Source organism: Protopterus annectens, chromosome 15.part0, assembly GCF_019279795.1.
Source record: "Protopterus annectens isolate FY-2018-M chromosome 15.part0, PAN1.0, whole genome shotgun sequence".
NCBI lineage: Eukaryota > Metazoa > Chordata > Ceratodontiformes > Protopteridae > Protopterus > Protopterus annectens.
The window spans coordinates 93,270,639-93,287,615 of NC_056749.1; the positions used below are offsets into that span (position 1 = coordinate 93,270,639).

The 16,977-nt window shown below is 37.7% G+C and overlaps 1 protein-coding gene across 1 annotated transcript in view; it reads right to left on the minus strand.

Moving 5' to 3' along the window:
- Positions 1-4,636: 4,636 nt before the first annotated feature.
- LOC122789800 (tyrosine-protein phosphatase non-receptor type substrate 1-like) overlaps positions 4,637-16,977 on the minus strand; it is a 502,255-nt gene continuing 489,914 nt past the window's right edge. The window contains exon 7 of the mRNA XM_044057242.1: positions 4,637-6,776. Coding sequence (XP_043913177.1) covers positions 6,522-6,776 — 255 coding nt within the window. The 3' untranslated portion in view covers positions 4,637-6,521. The remainder of the gene's footprint in view (positions 6,777-16,977) is intronic.

Sequence of the window (16,977 nt, forward strand, 5' to 3'; positions counted from 1 at the left end):
TGTACATGGAATTTTTCCATGTACACTATGGACATTGATACAAGGTCTACAGAGCTGCCTGTTTGCTTGCTGGATTGTTCTACCTGACTCACTTGTATGGAATTCACCTGCTTATGAGGTGATTTGCATGCCATAGATATTTCTGTGTTGGCATGAGTGTGCACGCCACCCAGCTTTGTTTACTGAATCTAAAACCTGCTTACTTTCATGTAAGTAGCATGGCACAATGCCTGTACTGAAAACAAGACCATGTAGGCTTTATTAAATCCCCCCATCTATGACTCTATTTATTTATTTGACATTTGTTAACTGGGTTGGTCCAACTGGCCCAAAGGCCCATTTTCAGTGGAAACCCGAGGAGAAAAGCTCCAATCTACATACATGCATGAAATAAAAATTCAATAGACACAATGATACAGAGTACAATTCCAAATCTGAGGAGGCAAGTTCCAGTATACATACAAAAGTACAATACCTTGAATGTTACCTGGAAAAATTCCCATTACAATAATACACAATGTAATAAATATAATTATTTTTAAAAAGGGTAGAAATCTGAAAGAATTATTTGAAGGTGGAAACTTGCCCAACACAGGAGTGAGCACCAAAAGGAAGGGAATATTTAAGTGTGGAGGATGCCCACAATTTGCCTACATTTCCAGCACAGACCATGTACAAATTATGGGTAGAAACAAGGTAATTGCTGGAACCAGTTACAGTAATTGTAACACAGGTGGTGTGGTTTATTTAGTGACCTGTGCGTCCTGTGGAGCATTTTACATGGGCAAAATGGAACATAAATTGAAAAAAATGAATTTACAAGCCTTTGTTACCAAACAGCTGGGTAACTACAGCAGAGCTAGTAAGAGAGACGGCTAGAAAGATGCTTGGTATGACATCTGGACAGAGGAAGGACGACAAGGAGACATGGTGGTGGAATGAGGGAGTTCAGGAGAGTATACAGAGAAAGAGGTTGGCAAAGAAGAAGTGGGATTGTCAGTGAGATGAAGAAAGTAGACAGCAGTATAAGGAGATGAGGTGCATGGTAAAGAGCGAGGTGGCGAAGGCTAAGGATAAGGCATATGAAGAGTTGTATGAAAGGTTGGACACGAAGGAGGGAGAAAAGGACCTGTACCAATTGACTAGACAGATTGACCAAGCTAGTAAAGATGTGCAGCAGGTAAGGGTGATAAAGGATAATGAGGGAAACATACTTACAAGCAAGGAGAGTGTGTTGAGCAGATGGAAAAAGTACTTTGAGGGGTTGATGAATGAAGAGAATGAGAGGGAGAGAAGGTTGGATGATATGGAGATAGTGAATAATGAAGTACAATGGATTAGCAAGGAGGAAGTAAGGATAGCTATGAAGAGGATGAAGAATGGAAAGGCTGTTAGTCCAGATGACATAGCTGTGGAAGCATGGAGGTGTTTAGGTGAAATGGCAGTGGAGGTTTTAACCAGATTGTTTAATGAAATCTTAGAAAGTGAGAGGATGCCTGAGGAATGGAGAAAAAGTGTTTTGGTGCCGATTTTTAAAAATAAGGGTGATGTGCAGAGCTGTAGTAACTACAGAGGGATTAAATTAATCAGTCACAGCATGAAGTTATGGAAAAGAGTAGTGGAAGCTAGGTTAAGAAGGGAGGTGATTATTAGTGATCAGCAGTATGGTTTCATGCAAGGAAAGAGCACTACAGATGCGATGTTTGCTCTGAGAGTGTTGCTGGAGAAGTATAGAGAATGTTAGAAGGAGTTGCATTGTGTTTTTGTCGACCTAGAGAAAGCATATAGCAGGGTGCCTAGAGAGATGTTTTGGTATTATATGAGGAAGTCGGGAGTGTCAGAGAAGTATGTAAGAGTGGTACAGGATAGGTACAAGGGTAGTGTGACAGTGGTGAGGTCTGCAGTGGGAGTGACGGATGCATTTAAGGTGGAGGTGAGGTTACATCAAGGATCAGCTCTGAGCCCCTTCTTATTTGCAATGGTGATGGACAGGTTGGCAGATGAGATCAGACAGGAGTCCCCGTGGACTATGATGTTTGCAGATGATATTGTGATCTGTAGTGAGAGTAGAGAGCAGGTGGAGGAGACCCTGGAGAGATGGAGATATGCTCTAGAGAGAAGAGGAATGAAGGTCAGCAGGACTAAGACAGAATATATGTGTGTGAGTAAGAGGGAGGATAGAAGAATGGTGAGGATGCAAGGAGTAGAGGTGTTGAAGGTGGATGAGTTTAAATACTTGGGATCAATAGTTCAGAGTAATGGTGAGTGTAGAAGAGATGTGAAGAAGAGAGTACAGGCATGATGGAGTGGGTGGAGAAGAGTGTCAGGAGTGATTTATGACAGACGAGTACCAGTAAGAGTGAAAGGGAAGGTCTACAAGAGGGTAGTAAGACCAGCTATGTTATATGGGTTGGAGACAGTGGCATTGACAAAAAGGCAGAAGTTAGAGTTGGATGTGGCAGAGTTAAAGATGTTAAGATTTGCACTGGGTGTGACGAGGGTGGACAGGATTAGGAATAAGTATATTAGAGGGTCAGCCCAGGTTGGAAGGTTTGGAGAAAAAGCCAGAGAGGCAAGATTATATTGATTTGGACATGCGCTGAAGAGGGATGCTGAGTATATTGGGAAAAAGATGCTAAGGATGAAGCTTCCAGGTAACCAGGTAACAGAAAAAGAGGAAGGCCTAAGATAAGGTTTATGGATGTGGTAAGAGAGGACATACAGGTGGTTGGTGTGACAGAGCAAAATGAAGAGGACAGGAAGAAATGGAAACAGATGAGCCAGTGTGGCGACCCCTAACGGGAACAGCCAAAAGAAGAAGATTATGTATGATATTAGGACTAAAAATGACAAAAAGCGCTCTGTACAAACACTGTCTGAGGTGTGTGCAGGCAAACATTTCATTTTTTGTATTAGAGAATGTTCTCGTGGAAGCCAGAAGGGGTCCATGGGAGACCCTACTGGAATACAGAGAACTTTTTTGGCATGCGACCTTAGATGCTACAAGACCACCTGGTTTAAACAAGAACAACTCAATTGCTCCATTATTAAAATTGAGAGCTGCTAAATTATAAACTTATATACAATATTAAATAACACTCCACACCTATAACTTTAGAGTCCTGATGACAATGCCCATTGCAGTAATCTTAACATTTTGGGTCTGGTTTGATATTATGTTTTTTACTTTTATTTTACAAAGTGGGATTTTTATACTAAAAGAAAAAGGTGGTGATGTTTTTAACAGTTCACCTTACAAGCTGCACTTGTGTATATTAACCACTGGATGGAGACATTTAGATCAATAGTGAATGGAATATTTTTTTTATTTCCATATATTTTATACATTATATTCTATACTTATTGTTATTAGAGTGCTGTATTTAATATATATTGTTATGCTGATTTCCACACACTTTTCAATGTTGAAGCAGGGTGCTATTTTAAGTTTTTATATTTATTATGTATTTTATTAATTAATTGTGGTATTCTATTGGTTGGTTCAGAGTTTTGTTTGATTTAATGCTGGATGTGGAACTCAGGGAACTTATCTGATGAAGTCTAGTAGTGTAGACAAAAATGTACGTAACTTTGGAGCATTTATGCTGTTTGTGTTGATTTGAATTGACATTAAAAAGTTTTTTAGCTGCTGACCGTTTCTAAGAGGTTTTTCTAGCAGCCTTCACATTTTATTGTGTATACAATGTAATAAAAGGTAACATACGTTTTATAACAAAAGTATCACCAGGAAAAGACATAACAGTGGTATAGCAGTAGTGAAGGTATGATGTAGAAGTCAAAGGTTCCATCTATATGATGCCAGATGTGTAAAAACAGTGTATTACATGTCAGATAGTAAAGGAGAGAAATAAAGCATGAAAGTGAAATAGAAGGAAATTATTTTAATAGATTTGCAGAGTGGGAATTCGAGACTACAAAGATTTCAAGTGGGAGCTTGGCATGGACTTTAGATAAATAAATTAATAAAGATTAAACTATGTTACCTTCATTTCTGTTTTGATGAATGTTGTTGGTGAACCTAATTAGGGCTGTTGTACTGCTGTGACTAGGATGAAGACCATGTTGAATTTTGAATGAATAGAAGGTTGTAATTAGCGAAGTGGTCAGTGAGCTGGATATAGATAGATTTTTTCCAAGATATCTGATAGTAGTGCTGGGATGGCAATGGCTTTGTAATTACAATGAAGATGGGGAAGGCCAGGGCATCTGCCTCCAATGTTAAATATTCAGCTAGCAGGGAATCAGTAGCTAAAGCTGTTGGCTTTATGTTAAGTAACATCTAATAGTGGAAGTTGGTAAATTTTGAAATGTGAAAAAGTCACTGTTTTATTGTCTAGTGAGTCTGGACTGTGCAGGTGAACATCATACAGGATGAATTGTTTTCAGACTAAGTTCATCATCAGAGATTACAAACAGAAGGAACAATGACTAAAAGCCTATACAGTACCGTTTCAGTTATTTGTTTACAGATAACCATGATGGCACCAGACATGAATGCATACAGTTGTAAGGTAAACAAAGAGAAGAAAAGTGCTGAAGAACATATTGTACAGTGCAGTAACGCACAAAGATGCAACATGCATACTGAGAAGTGCACTCCGCTAGTAGCCAGACGTCAGCACAAAATATTTACTTATTATTTTATTTTTATTTTACATTTGTTTACCAGGAAATGTCCGACTAGGCCAGGAGCCCATTTGCAGCGGATGCCTGGGGAGAAAAGCTCCATAGCGCAGTAAATACATGAATCAAAATATACAGGCTATACTTTGAAAAGTTAACATGGCAAGAAAAAAAAAAGAGCATAAACATCAACCAAGAAAGAAACTACAAAGTCAGAAGTAACTTTTTTACAGTACTTTGTAATCACATGATTATTAGCCAGCATCTCAGCAGTTTGAAAAGGTTAGTCTTTGGGGTGACGAAGAAAGTAAGAAATAAGATGGCTTACTGAGTGAGTAAAATTTAAGATGGGCATGAGCGTGGTTAGTATAAAATAAACTATAAAATTAAAGGCATAGATGAGTGGTTCTGCTAATATTAAAACTTGCATCACACTTATTTTTACAGAATTAGAAGCAGACAGATTAATAAAATTCAGGGCACTTCATTAGTATTTAGAAATCAGTGCTTTAGACTAGAAAATAAAGATGTGCTTTTTACAGAGCCACAAGCATGTCAGAAAGTCTTTACCGCTGGCTAGTATTTAGAGATTATAAACAATATAGCAAAAAAAACAAGACTGTTTCTACTACTGAGTCTTGCATCATTCATATGCTTTCTACAGTGCTAGTGGCAGTCATGCTACAAAATCATTGCAGTTAATTAACATTCGGAAATCAGTGCAAAATCAAACAAGAAATTATGCTAGCAGAAAAGTCTGTGTACTAATGTTTTAGCTTTGTGTTGTTCATATGCTTTCTTGTAAGTCAGCTCAAAACATTCCTGAAAGGCTACTTTTCTCGGAGGATAAAATGCATAGGTGAAACTAATTAATGACTCAGGGAAAGCTGTTGTGAGTACAATCACAGTTTGAGATGGAATCTGACTGAGGCCTGTGAAACTTCCTGTAAGTACCCCATCCCCAACCAAACCTGGGACATGCTCAGAAGGGTAGAGTGAAAATGTAAACAAAGACAGAATCTGCTGTCACACCACTTTTAGTTGAGATCTATTTGGTGTAATAGATTTGTCAGGCAGCTAATGTCACTTAAAGATTTTTCTTAACGTATCTGCCACCCCCAACTTCTTTAGGTGCATGAGTATTGTCTTTTTTGTAATGCCTTTCAATTGTCAGCCCCCTGTCTTTCTTTATGGGTGTTAGGATTCCCCCAAATCTGCAGACCTTCAACTGTGAGGGATCTTGTCTCTCTAATGCTAAAACAGATGAAATTATTATTGCACAATACACCTTATTAATTCATGAAAAATAGCTTTCAATGACACCTCCCTTAACCAAGCAGTGTCAGCACCCCTATATATCTCTATTAATGGATAAGCTGTCATAGCAGTTGTCATAAACAGGTTGCAGTCGTGTATGTTTTCCATTTAGTCAGATACAGTATACATTGGGTCTACTTTAGCATCATGAACTGACTGCTACTCTTGAGGGCTGTCCTGCCATCTGCACATTATGTATCCATCGAAGCTCACATGCTATAAGGGCAAATAAAAGGTTCCCCACTCCCCTTTTTCCCAGTTGTCAGCCTGCTAATCTAGCTCAGAGGACCCATCTTTCTACTGTACTCCCATATTTGTACTGCTTTTTCTCTAATATGCCTTGTCTCTTTTTCACCAATACTTTTCCTTTATTTTACTGGTTCCCATTATTTTTATAGTAAACAAAACGTTAATTCACCATTTCACATTGTATGAAAACTTTGAATATAACCAGGGGATTGCAGGCTTTTTAAAATTATGTCATTATCACAGTTTATATACTTCTTGATATGTCTGTTGGAAAAGTAATCTGTGGAACTGGTGTCTCTTGCAATTGCTTCTTAGTTAGACGGCTTTGTTTTTTTCTTAACTGTAGCATATTCTGTACCATGCTCCTCTATATAGTAGTGTGATATCGCTTCTTTTGTGCGTAACTTCGTAATACTGACATCAGCATAGGTGACATCATTATTTGGCACACGCTTGAAATGAACTTCTGCGTACTCCGTTGCCTCTTCTTGAACAACTTTTTTTGGCATTGAAGGGCCTTCACGTAGCTGCAGAGTTGCGTATGTAATGCTGTCATTGTTTTCATCCTAAAAAAGAAGTGAACATACCAACAGAAAAACATGAAACAAAGTGCCACAGCGTTTTTTTTTTTCATTTTATAAAGCTGTGTTCTCCCATTGCTTTTTCTAATATGTAATTTAACATACTTTTTAATGAAACCTTGTAATATTCATTTTAAAAATGCTTGCGTTGTACAAAGACTTGAAAGAATATTTTTGACTTGTGTTTAATTCTAATAGCAATTCTTATTTGCAAAGATTTGGTGCAGATTTTGTTGGATCTCTTACTCACATCCTCTAACTTGACATGTTTTTATCAAAATTGCAACAGATTACTTTTACTGGTTGCATCTAATAGCAGCAAAAGAACCATGTTCATAAAAAGCCCCACCTGATGGAGCTTGAGTATTTTGTCTATTGTTCTATTTTTACTAAGACCTTATAAGTTGGTGCAAGGACTCTGGCCTAGTATGCATTTTTTTCCTTAAATAACCCTGGATCTCTTCTCTCCCCGAATACAACAAACTCTGAATAAAAGTGGTTCCTTAAGACATGACTTTCCATGCTAGGCAAAGAAACATATCCTAGAACACTAGTGCCCCCCCGCCCCTCACCTGTGGATACATAATGCTGAATAACACTGTCTCTGTTAAGAACTAGTCTTTTAATGGCAATATTGAAATTATGCCTTTGTATACCAGTATTTTCCCGCATTTATATTATGTTATCGGACATTTACAAGTTTGAATACCATATGGTCGCCACCATATGATCAAACTCGTAAATGTTCTAAAACATAATAATAAACAAAAAAACACAAAAATTAACTACAGAATGTCTTAAGCATGGGGCAAGACCCCCTGCACCCCCACATCCCCACTACTTAAATATACCAACTCCAAGATCGCACTGCAGTGCAGAAAAGGGAAATCTTCCCATTCTGCACTGTAATGGAGACCTCTGTTTACATGCTCGCACATCGAAAAATTCAAACATATGAAGCTGACCGTATGACGTTCAATTTTATTGTTGTGCGATAATGTGATATAGACCCATTTTCCCTAGGCTCCCACTCCCTAATACTTGGGTGTCACTACAACAGTATTCTGTCTTCCAAAAGTAAAAAATATCATCTAATGAGTGTTGCACTTACCAGCCTATTATTGCCAGGCTAATAATTATTGCAGAGTATACGTGATGTTCTTTTGCAGCGTGTGATGACAGAGCATTCTCAGCACAGGTTTCCATTAACATTTAAGACTCTGTCTTTTGGCACATGGCTAGAAATCATAACTTCATATCCCTGGGTTTCCCTGGGACTCTTTTGCTTTCTCACTCACTCATTCTGTCTGGATACACAGGACTGTGACTGATAACGTCTTTATAATGGACCCATAAGGCATACCATTATCAGTAACAGCCCTGTGAATACAGACAGGAACTCTACACCTGAACACAGAGAATTCAGAGTGAAATAGCCTTGCCGCCCTACCACGGTGATGTGGGCACACACACACACACACACACACACACACACACACACACACACACACACACACACACACACCCTAGTGATTGCTTTAATATAATATGGTAGTATCTTCCATGCATCAGCTAATCTGTCAGAGAAACAACTAGTACACTACTCATTACTATGTAATCTTCTACATAGATTATCTGACGGCACTCTACTGTTCTTTGATAACCCCAAACAGTCTAAGAGGTAATTGTCTCTAATTATACAATGCCTCCCCTAAAACGTGCATGCTGATTGGCCAGCTCAACCAGCGTGCCCGTTGTAAATCCCTCAATATACTAACGGAAAAAGGTCCGGTCGTCCGGACTTTTTCCATTAGTATAAAACACTGTCTCGCTATGTTAAAAGAGTTTAACATAGCGACACAGGTTTAAAAAAAGCAACGGAGATCTCCGTTGCTTTTTTTAAAGCTGTCTCGCTATGTTAAACTCCTTTAACATAGCGACACAGTGTGTAAAAAGCAACGGAGATCTTGCGATCTCCGTTGCTTTTTTTTTTAAAGCTGTCTCGCTATATTAAATGGGTTTAACATAGCGAGACAGTTTTTTTTAAAAAAAAAAGCAACGGAGATCTTGCGTTCTCCGTTGCTTTTATCCACAGCTCTGATGTACTGCGTAGGCATGCACAGTACATCAGAACTGCCACAGAATACCAGACAGCTACGGAAGGGCAGTAAAGAGGCATTATACAATGCCATTATTTAAGAAAAGTAATTCTTTCTTTTCTTAAATAATGTCATTAATATAATAATAACCACTTCTGGGTGTGGGTAATGCTGGATTTACCCACAGTTGGCTTTGTTTGGTCAACCCCAACCGTGGGTAAATCCAGCATTACCCACACCCAGGCGTGGGTACTTGCTATAATACCCCATTTACATGCATAGGGTCTCTTCTGATATATATATATATATATATATATATATATATATATATATATATATATATATGTGTGTGTGTGTGTGTGTGTGTGTGTGTATATGTATGTATCTATATATATCTATATATATATATATATATATCTATATCTATATATATATATATATATATATATATATATATATATATATATAGTCACCTTCATTTCATCGACAACCAAGTCAGCAGGCTAAATTCACTGACACTTCATTTCACTGACACTTAATTTCATTGAAAATGATATATGGCCTATTCCCCACTGTAGAGTGACCCTGGAGTTAGAATATATAGTAAAGGGGGGTGGGGGGCAAAGACCCCACACATATCATAAACGTTTTACAGTATACAGATGCATTCTTACAAGTGCAATGAATAACTATTACCAACAAACCGTTATAGAATCCCAGTATGTGGGGGGCAAAGCCCCCCACACCCCCCTTACTATATATTCTAACTCCAGGGTCGCTCTATAGTGGGGAATAGGCCATATATAATTTTCGACTAAATGAGTGTCAGTGAAATGAAGTGTCAGTGAAATAGCCTGCTGAGTTGAGTGTTGGCGAAATGAACTGTCGACGAAATGAAGGTGATCCATATACATATATATATATATATATATATATATATATATATATATATATATATATATGTATATCTATATATATATATATATATATATATATATATATATATATATACACACATATATATATATATATATTTTATATATATTTTATATATATATATATATATATATATATATATATATTTATATATAGATATATATACATACATATCAATGATACACAGTACAAATTTGGATATTTCAATCTTTCATAATATCTTAAATTTTCACATCCATGGATGCTGTTAGTATATTTCCATTGTTCTCTATTCCAATCTACTCATGCTTGTTTTCTTATAAGATTTCCATATTATAATTCCTAACTTTAGTTTTGTATCTAATGCAGTTCACAAACATCAATTTCATAGTTTTCTAGACTTTATAAATATTTTTATACAGCCAGTCATTTATTTCTATTATTAACCAATTTGTTGATGCAATTAGATAAACTCAAAGCTGGCTCTATCCATATATCCGCATCCTTAAATGAAGAAATAGTTACAATCACTGTTTTCTGCATTAAATATTCCCCCTTCACTCTATGCCTCCCAAATCTCATATGCTTAATGTTTGATGTATTTTTCAGTATATTATTATCCCGTGCCCAAATAGTCAACTTATTCAAGTTATTTTGCACAAATGCCATATCTGTAAAAGATATAATCACTTTACCCATTTTTATCTCATCTTCATACCTACTGTAGAACCCCTCAAATTAAAGAAAAATAAAAATTAAAAAAAAAAAATCCTAAACAAGGATGGGCCTTGGACAGAACCCTCTTATTAGACAGATGCATCTTGTCAAGATCGCATCAATACCTAGTTGTTTTAATTTATTAATCAGTGTTTTGTGTGTGACCTTATAAAGGTTGAAATTAAGTCTATAAAGTTTACATCACACAAATTTTCATTTATAGTTGTCAGCGTGTTATTATGGAGCATCTTGTCGCAGATGTTCATATATCATTTTCAAATATGTGTGCTGATATGTGCTTTTAAGTCCCAACCTTCCCAGCTCAGACAATTTATCCAAAATGACCTTTTCCATTATTTTTCCACAATAAGAAAGCAAACATATAGGTCTGTATGAGTTTGGGTTTGTACAATTCCCCTTCCCTGAAAGATGTGTCTAACAAGTACATGTCTCCAGTCTTGAGGAATCTACTCATATTTAAATGACCTAGTGAATAACAGATATGATAGTACTGTAAGGTCATACTGAAGTGTTCTCAGGTCTTTGTTACTAACTGCAGCTCCTCCATGTGCTTTGTTTGGGTCCAGTTTGTGTAGTTCTTTTTCAAAATAATCTAATTTCAGTATCTAAAGTTATTGGATGTTACTAGGACAATTTGCCACCCTCTTTGTGGCACCAAGCCACTTTGCATAAGATTTTTTTTAAATATATCTGTAATCTACTGTGTGTGTGTGAATACATTTCAGAATCTGTACACACTTTATCACTTTGTGTTTCTTTAATTCTATCACATTTTGTATATCTACAAAATGGTTTCTTATCACACTCAGTATCTTTATATAAAGATACCTAGCTACAAGAACTAGAATCACTCAGAATTAAACCCAGTGGTGCCATTTTCCTATGTGATCTAAACTATCCAGCTATATACTGGGAAAGCTAGACCACCATTAGTGCAAAACAGAGACATTCCTGGATTTTGTCAATACAAATGCTCTGGAACAACTAGTCAGAGCATCCAGTGGTGGGGGGAGGGGCAGCATCTTGGATCTTGCCCTTACCAGTATGGGGAAATCTTGTACCAGCCCTTGATCATCTGTCTCACTTTTATGGTCTGACCATAAAGCTGTCTCCTTTTAAATAAAATGGAAAGCACAGACCCCTTCCACCCAAGGTAACTTTAGAAATGTCTCTAAGAAAAACTACCTACTCCTATGTGATACATTGGCAGGCTTCATATCCCCTCTATTCCCCATTAACCGAATACATGAAAATATACACCACCACACTATACCAGCACGTATACAACTGCATAGATGCAGTTATTGTAGGAACAAGGGCAAAGCCCTGAAACAAACCCACATGATGGAACAATAATATCAAGCTTTGCAATAATTGAACAAAAGTAAAAGACCAATTCCCAGAATGATAGAGTGGTCAGCACTGAAATAAAGAAACAACTCAGGAGCTTAATAAAATCTACCAAAGCTAAGTTTGAGGCTAAAACATCTTTCTAAGACAAAGTTAATCACAAGTCCTTTTTTAGTTATGTTCAAAATATCAGAAACACAACTCAACAACTCAACAATATGCTGAAATAATTATGAATGATGTTACCTCAGCAAGGCCCATGATAGAGTGAGCCTACTAGTTGATAAATTCAGCTCTATCTTTACTGCTCTCTCTCTTTCTCCTCCATCTATCTCACAAGATATATCTGAAACTAGCTCACCAAGCTATCATACAAGACCAAGCCTTAGAAAAACTGTCAAAAGCTAAAAATACAGCATCGATGGGTCCAGGCAATATCCTAGATGCAGCCTAAACAGTGTGAAGCACTCTTTAGTCACACTCCTAACACTTTTCAACCCCAGTCTCCATACAGGTTTGGTACCCAGAGAATGGAGAATAGCTACAGTCATTCACCTGCATAAGTGAAGGCCTTCCACAGATCCTGGCAATTGCAGACCCATAAGTCTGACCACCCTCACATGTAAAGCCGTAGCAAGACACATCATTGATCTAATCAATAAGGACATAGGGAACCTACAAACACTGGACCCATCTCACTTTGGATGTGTCAAGGACAGGTCATGCCTACTTAATTTGGTGGTCACTAGAGCAATGGATGAAAATAAAATGGTACATACTACATACCTCAACCTGGCCAAAGCTTTTGACATAATTCCCTACTTGGGCATAGTAGAAAAGAAAAATAAATTGGGAATAACACCTGCATAAACCACTGGATTGTCAGTTGGCTCACAGAGAGGATGCAGGAGATCAAAATAGGTGAAGCCACCTCCATGAGAGACCAGTCACCAGTGGAGTCCCCAAGGGTTCAATGCTGGGGCTTCTCCTGTTTGCATCTACTTCTCTGAAGTAAAAGCCAATATCAAAGGGCTAAGTTTTCAGTTGACAGCAAGTTAGGAGCAATCATTGATTCCCCAAATGACTTGGCCATCCTGAAGGAAGGTCTGTCCCAAGTAAACAACTGGTGCCAAAATCACAGACTGAAACTAAATGCTAAAACATGCATTATAGTATCCTTTGGGAAGTCTATCTCAGGAAATTACCACATTGACAACACACACCTAAGAGCTGACCTGGTTGTTTGTGATTTGGGAACTTATGTGGACAGTGACCTAACTTCCTACCAACATGTGTCCATTGTTATAAGAAAATCTTTCTATATTGTGCAGCTTATAAACAAAGTAATTTTGTATAGAACTAGGTATGCCATTGCCCTACTTTATTCAGCCCTCATTAGGCCACTCACTGAATATAATGCCCCCTTTTGGCATGTCTCTGTCACGACACATGTAACAAATGAATACCCACAGAGATACCATACAAAAAGGATACAAGGCCTGAGCAATTTGTTCTATGTGGACTGACTCAGAGCCCTGTTGCTATACTTGGTATCCTACTGACTGCTAAGAGTTGACCTATGTCTGGCATACAAAGCATTTCCCAGCCCACTACTGATGGACAGGGTATACATCAGCAAGTTAAATAGTATCAGAAATACTCAGTCTGTGGATCTAAACCTCTTCTGAATCATCAACGCAATGGTCTGGAAGGACAAATATATCTCGCTGAGGATACAACCGAAACAAACTCCCCATCCACATTAAACAAAGTTCATCTACAACCATATTTAACTGCAACTTAGATCTATGGATCGGTAATAGAAAATTTACTCAAGGACTGCCCCCTGTTCTACATATGGACAGATGCAGCTCATAAATGCTTAATTCCACATGTGACTCCCCTCAAAATATCTATGTTATGATCCCAATTGTACTTACTAGGTGTAATATAGAATTATCAACCACGGAATTGGTAAGGTCAGTCTATCGCCAAACAAGATAAAGTTAATTCAAGCACCAAAAGGGAAACTGACAAAGCTTAAAATGTCCCACAAGGATAGATAGTCTAGTACTTGCCTGTGAACCAGTAAACGTATTAGATGAACCATAATGAACGTTTTTTGAACAACTGCTGCAACATGATGGTCAAATCATAAGGAATTATCAACAAAAATGTCTAGAACTACAACAGTTTCTAATTGGAGGGATGAATCTCGTATATGAACAGTGAAGCTAATTTTGTTCATCAAACTGAACTATGTTTTACATATTTAAGATGTGACCATTGTCCATTTACCAGTTGTGAACATGCTTTAACCATTACTGGAGCATTTTACAGTTATCTGAAAACTTAGTTAATCACAGTTAAGGAATACCGGCCTGTGGGTCTAAGAAATACAGGTCCAGTCAGACAGGATCCAAAATTGAGCCCTGTGGTACCTACTGGTAACTTTTTTGCTTTCCAAAGTGGCATCTGGGACTTTAATCACATGGGTTCTTTCTAATAAACAGCTATCTATCCACCACACAGTGTAAGGCTTTATATTCAGGTTTACAGATTTGCCAGTGATATTTGTATGGGGAATAGTGTCAAAGGCCTTGGCTAGGTCTAGATATGCTGCATGCACTGCATAAACATGGCTAGGTCTAGATATGCTGCATGCACTGCATAAACACAATCTATTGGTTTAATTACTTTTCAAAGAAATTAATTATGTTAGAGGCAGGACTTTTTTGACAAAGCTGAATTGATGATAGTCCAGGTTTAAGAGACGTTCAATCTCCAGATTAATGAGGTAATGTTCTCCTTAGCTTTTCATATGGGGCTAGTGAGACTTATAAGTCTAAAGTTACCAAGACTTTGATTGGGACACCATTGTGTAATGGCATTATGATGCCTGTTTTTCAGGCTTCAGGAATGTGACCAGTGTAGAAGCTTATATTAAAGAGGTTAAGTTGGAGTTGAGATGGCCTATATTTTGCACTGATTGGCAACTTGTTTATCAGGACCCATGGATGAAGTGGTATTAATTTTTCAGAAGACTGAGAAAACATTGACCATAGCAATTAAAGAGGCTGGCTGAGACTGTGGAACCTGTGGAATAGCTCTAACTGTGGGCAGAGTAAAATTTGAACTAAATTTGTCAGCTTGAATATTAGCCTGTGGGTCAGAGTGTGCAGTGTTATAATGGACAAGCTCTGGACATTGGTGGATGCTATTTCTTAACTTTCTGACGTAGTTGAAGAATGATTTGTTGTTATCTTTGGTTTTAGGAGCTAATTTAAGTTTATACCCAGCTGTGAGCATCCTAATGGTTCCTTTAAGCTCTTTGATAGTTTGCTTAAATGTGCTCGTAAAGTATGTAGAATGAGACCTCTTATAAGCATTATGCTGCTTCCTCCTCTTGATATAAAATTCATCAGCATATTCCACCACAGGGGTTTATTTGGTTACCATTTGAAATGATGAGACTGGCTAGATTGTGTCCCAAAATACAGAGACTGAACGGCTGAAAGATCAGTTACATATACCAAAGCCAAGATGCCATTTCTGGGAATATTCCCTTTTCTCTGAGGTATAGTGATCTCGGAGTTGGTATATATTTTTGTAGGTCAGGGGGCTTACCTCCCACATGGGAAGATGCATGGGGGCTTCCAACTACTGCAAAAAGCGATTTAAAGGGAAATAGTTATTTTCTAGATTTGATCTTCCCCTGTGTTTTTGGTCTTTTTTTTGGCTTGTCAGTACTCATTATTTCCTGTGATGACATTTCAGTAGGGAGCCATTTGTTTTTAAATGTCTAATTATATTTGCTGTGAAGAGGGACTGCATTATCAATATAACTATTTAATTGGGAGTAGCAGCTACAGGCATAGGAAGATACTTTACCAATGGGATACTTCACAGAAGGGTTACAGCAAAATATATTTTGGTCATCAAGTGACTGAGGAAGGTTTGCTTGCAAGAATTCCCTAAGAACAGAAGTGTTTATAGTGGAAGTACCACCACTTTTAATGGAAACTGACTCTAAATTATGGTCTGATTTAACAAGGCAGGGTGATTATGTAGGGAGATGTGTAAGATGTGGACATGTTTGTGATGACTAGATCAAGGTTATTGGAGCTTCTATTAGGATAGTTATCTATCTGCAAAAGAAAGTTAAAAATTATAATGTCAAGGAGGCGATAGGCATGCTGACCATAAGCAGTGTAGGTCACCTGGTTTATTGATGAGTAGTTGAAGTCCCCCAGCAGAAAGGTGTTGAGTTTAATGGGAATTTCAGCTAATTTGTTAAGATAACTATTGTGCTCAGTAAGGGACATACAGGGTGTTCCAAAGGTGTTCTGTAATACCACTGTGTCTTTTGTTTTATTTTTCTTTATCCTTGTCTGACCATGCAGCCTTCCTCTTCAGATGCTTTATTGCCCCTCTTGTTTCTGCACCACTGAGAACTGTACAGCCCATTCCTTCCCCGAGAGGGGAGATTTATATACACCACTAGGTGTGGTGCCATCTACATATGTAGAAAAAGGACTTTCTATTTACAATTATGCTCATGATGGCATTCGTGTTGAGATCCATAGGCGTTCATTATGGGCAAATTTGCCCTGCTTTCATTAAAGGCAATCAGCTTAAGTGATCTCCAGTCTACACTGGAATTTATACCCAAAGGACAGTCTCCAGACATGCTCTTCCCAACCCTCCAACAGGGAGGCAATCAGTCAGCATCTCATCAACCGTCTCTCAAACTGACAGGTTCCACTACCGCTTAAGCTGCTGGTCAAACTGTGGTCATCTCAGATGTAGCCAAGGCTTTATCCCTATTAGCCAATGGAGCTGGCATAAAGACATTTGGCTGTCTGGAGTGAAAGTAAGGGAAGGGGATGGGCAGCTTACTACAAATAACTACAAAAGGGGCATCTTACTACAAATAACTACAAAAGGGGCATCTTACTACAAATAACTACAAAAGGGGCATCTTACTACAAATAACTACAAAAGGGGCATCTTACTACAAATAACTACAAAGGGGCATCTTACTACAAATAACTACAAAAGGGGCAGCTTACTACAAATAACTA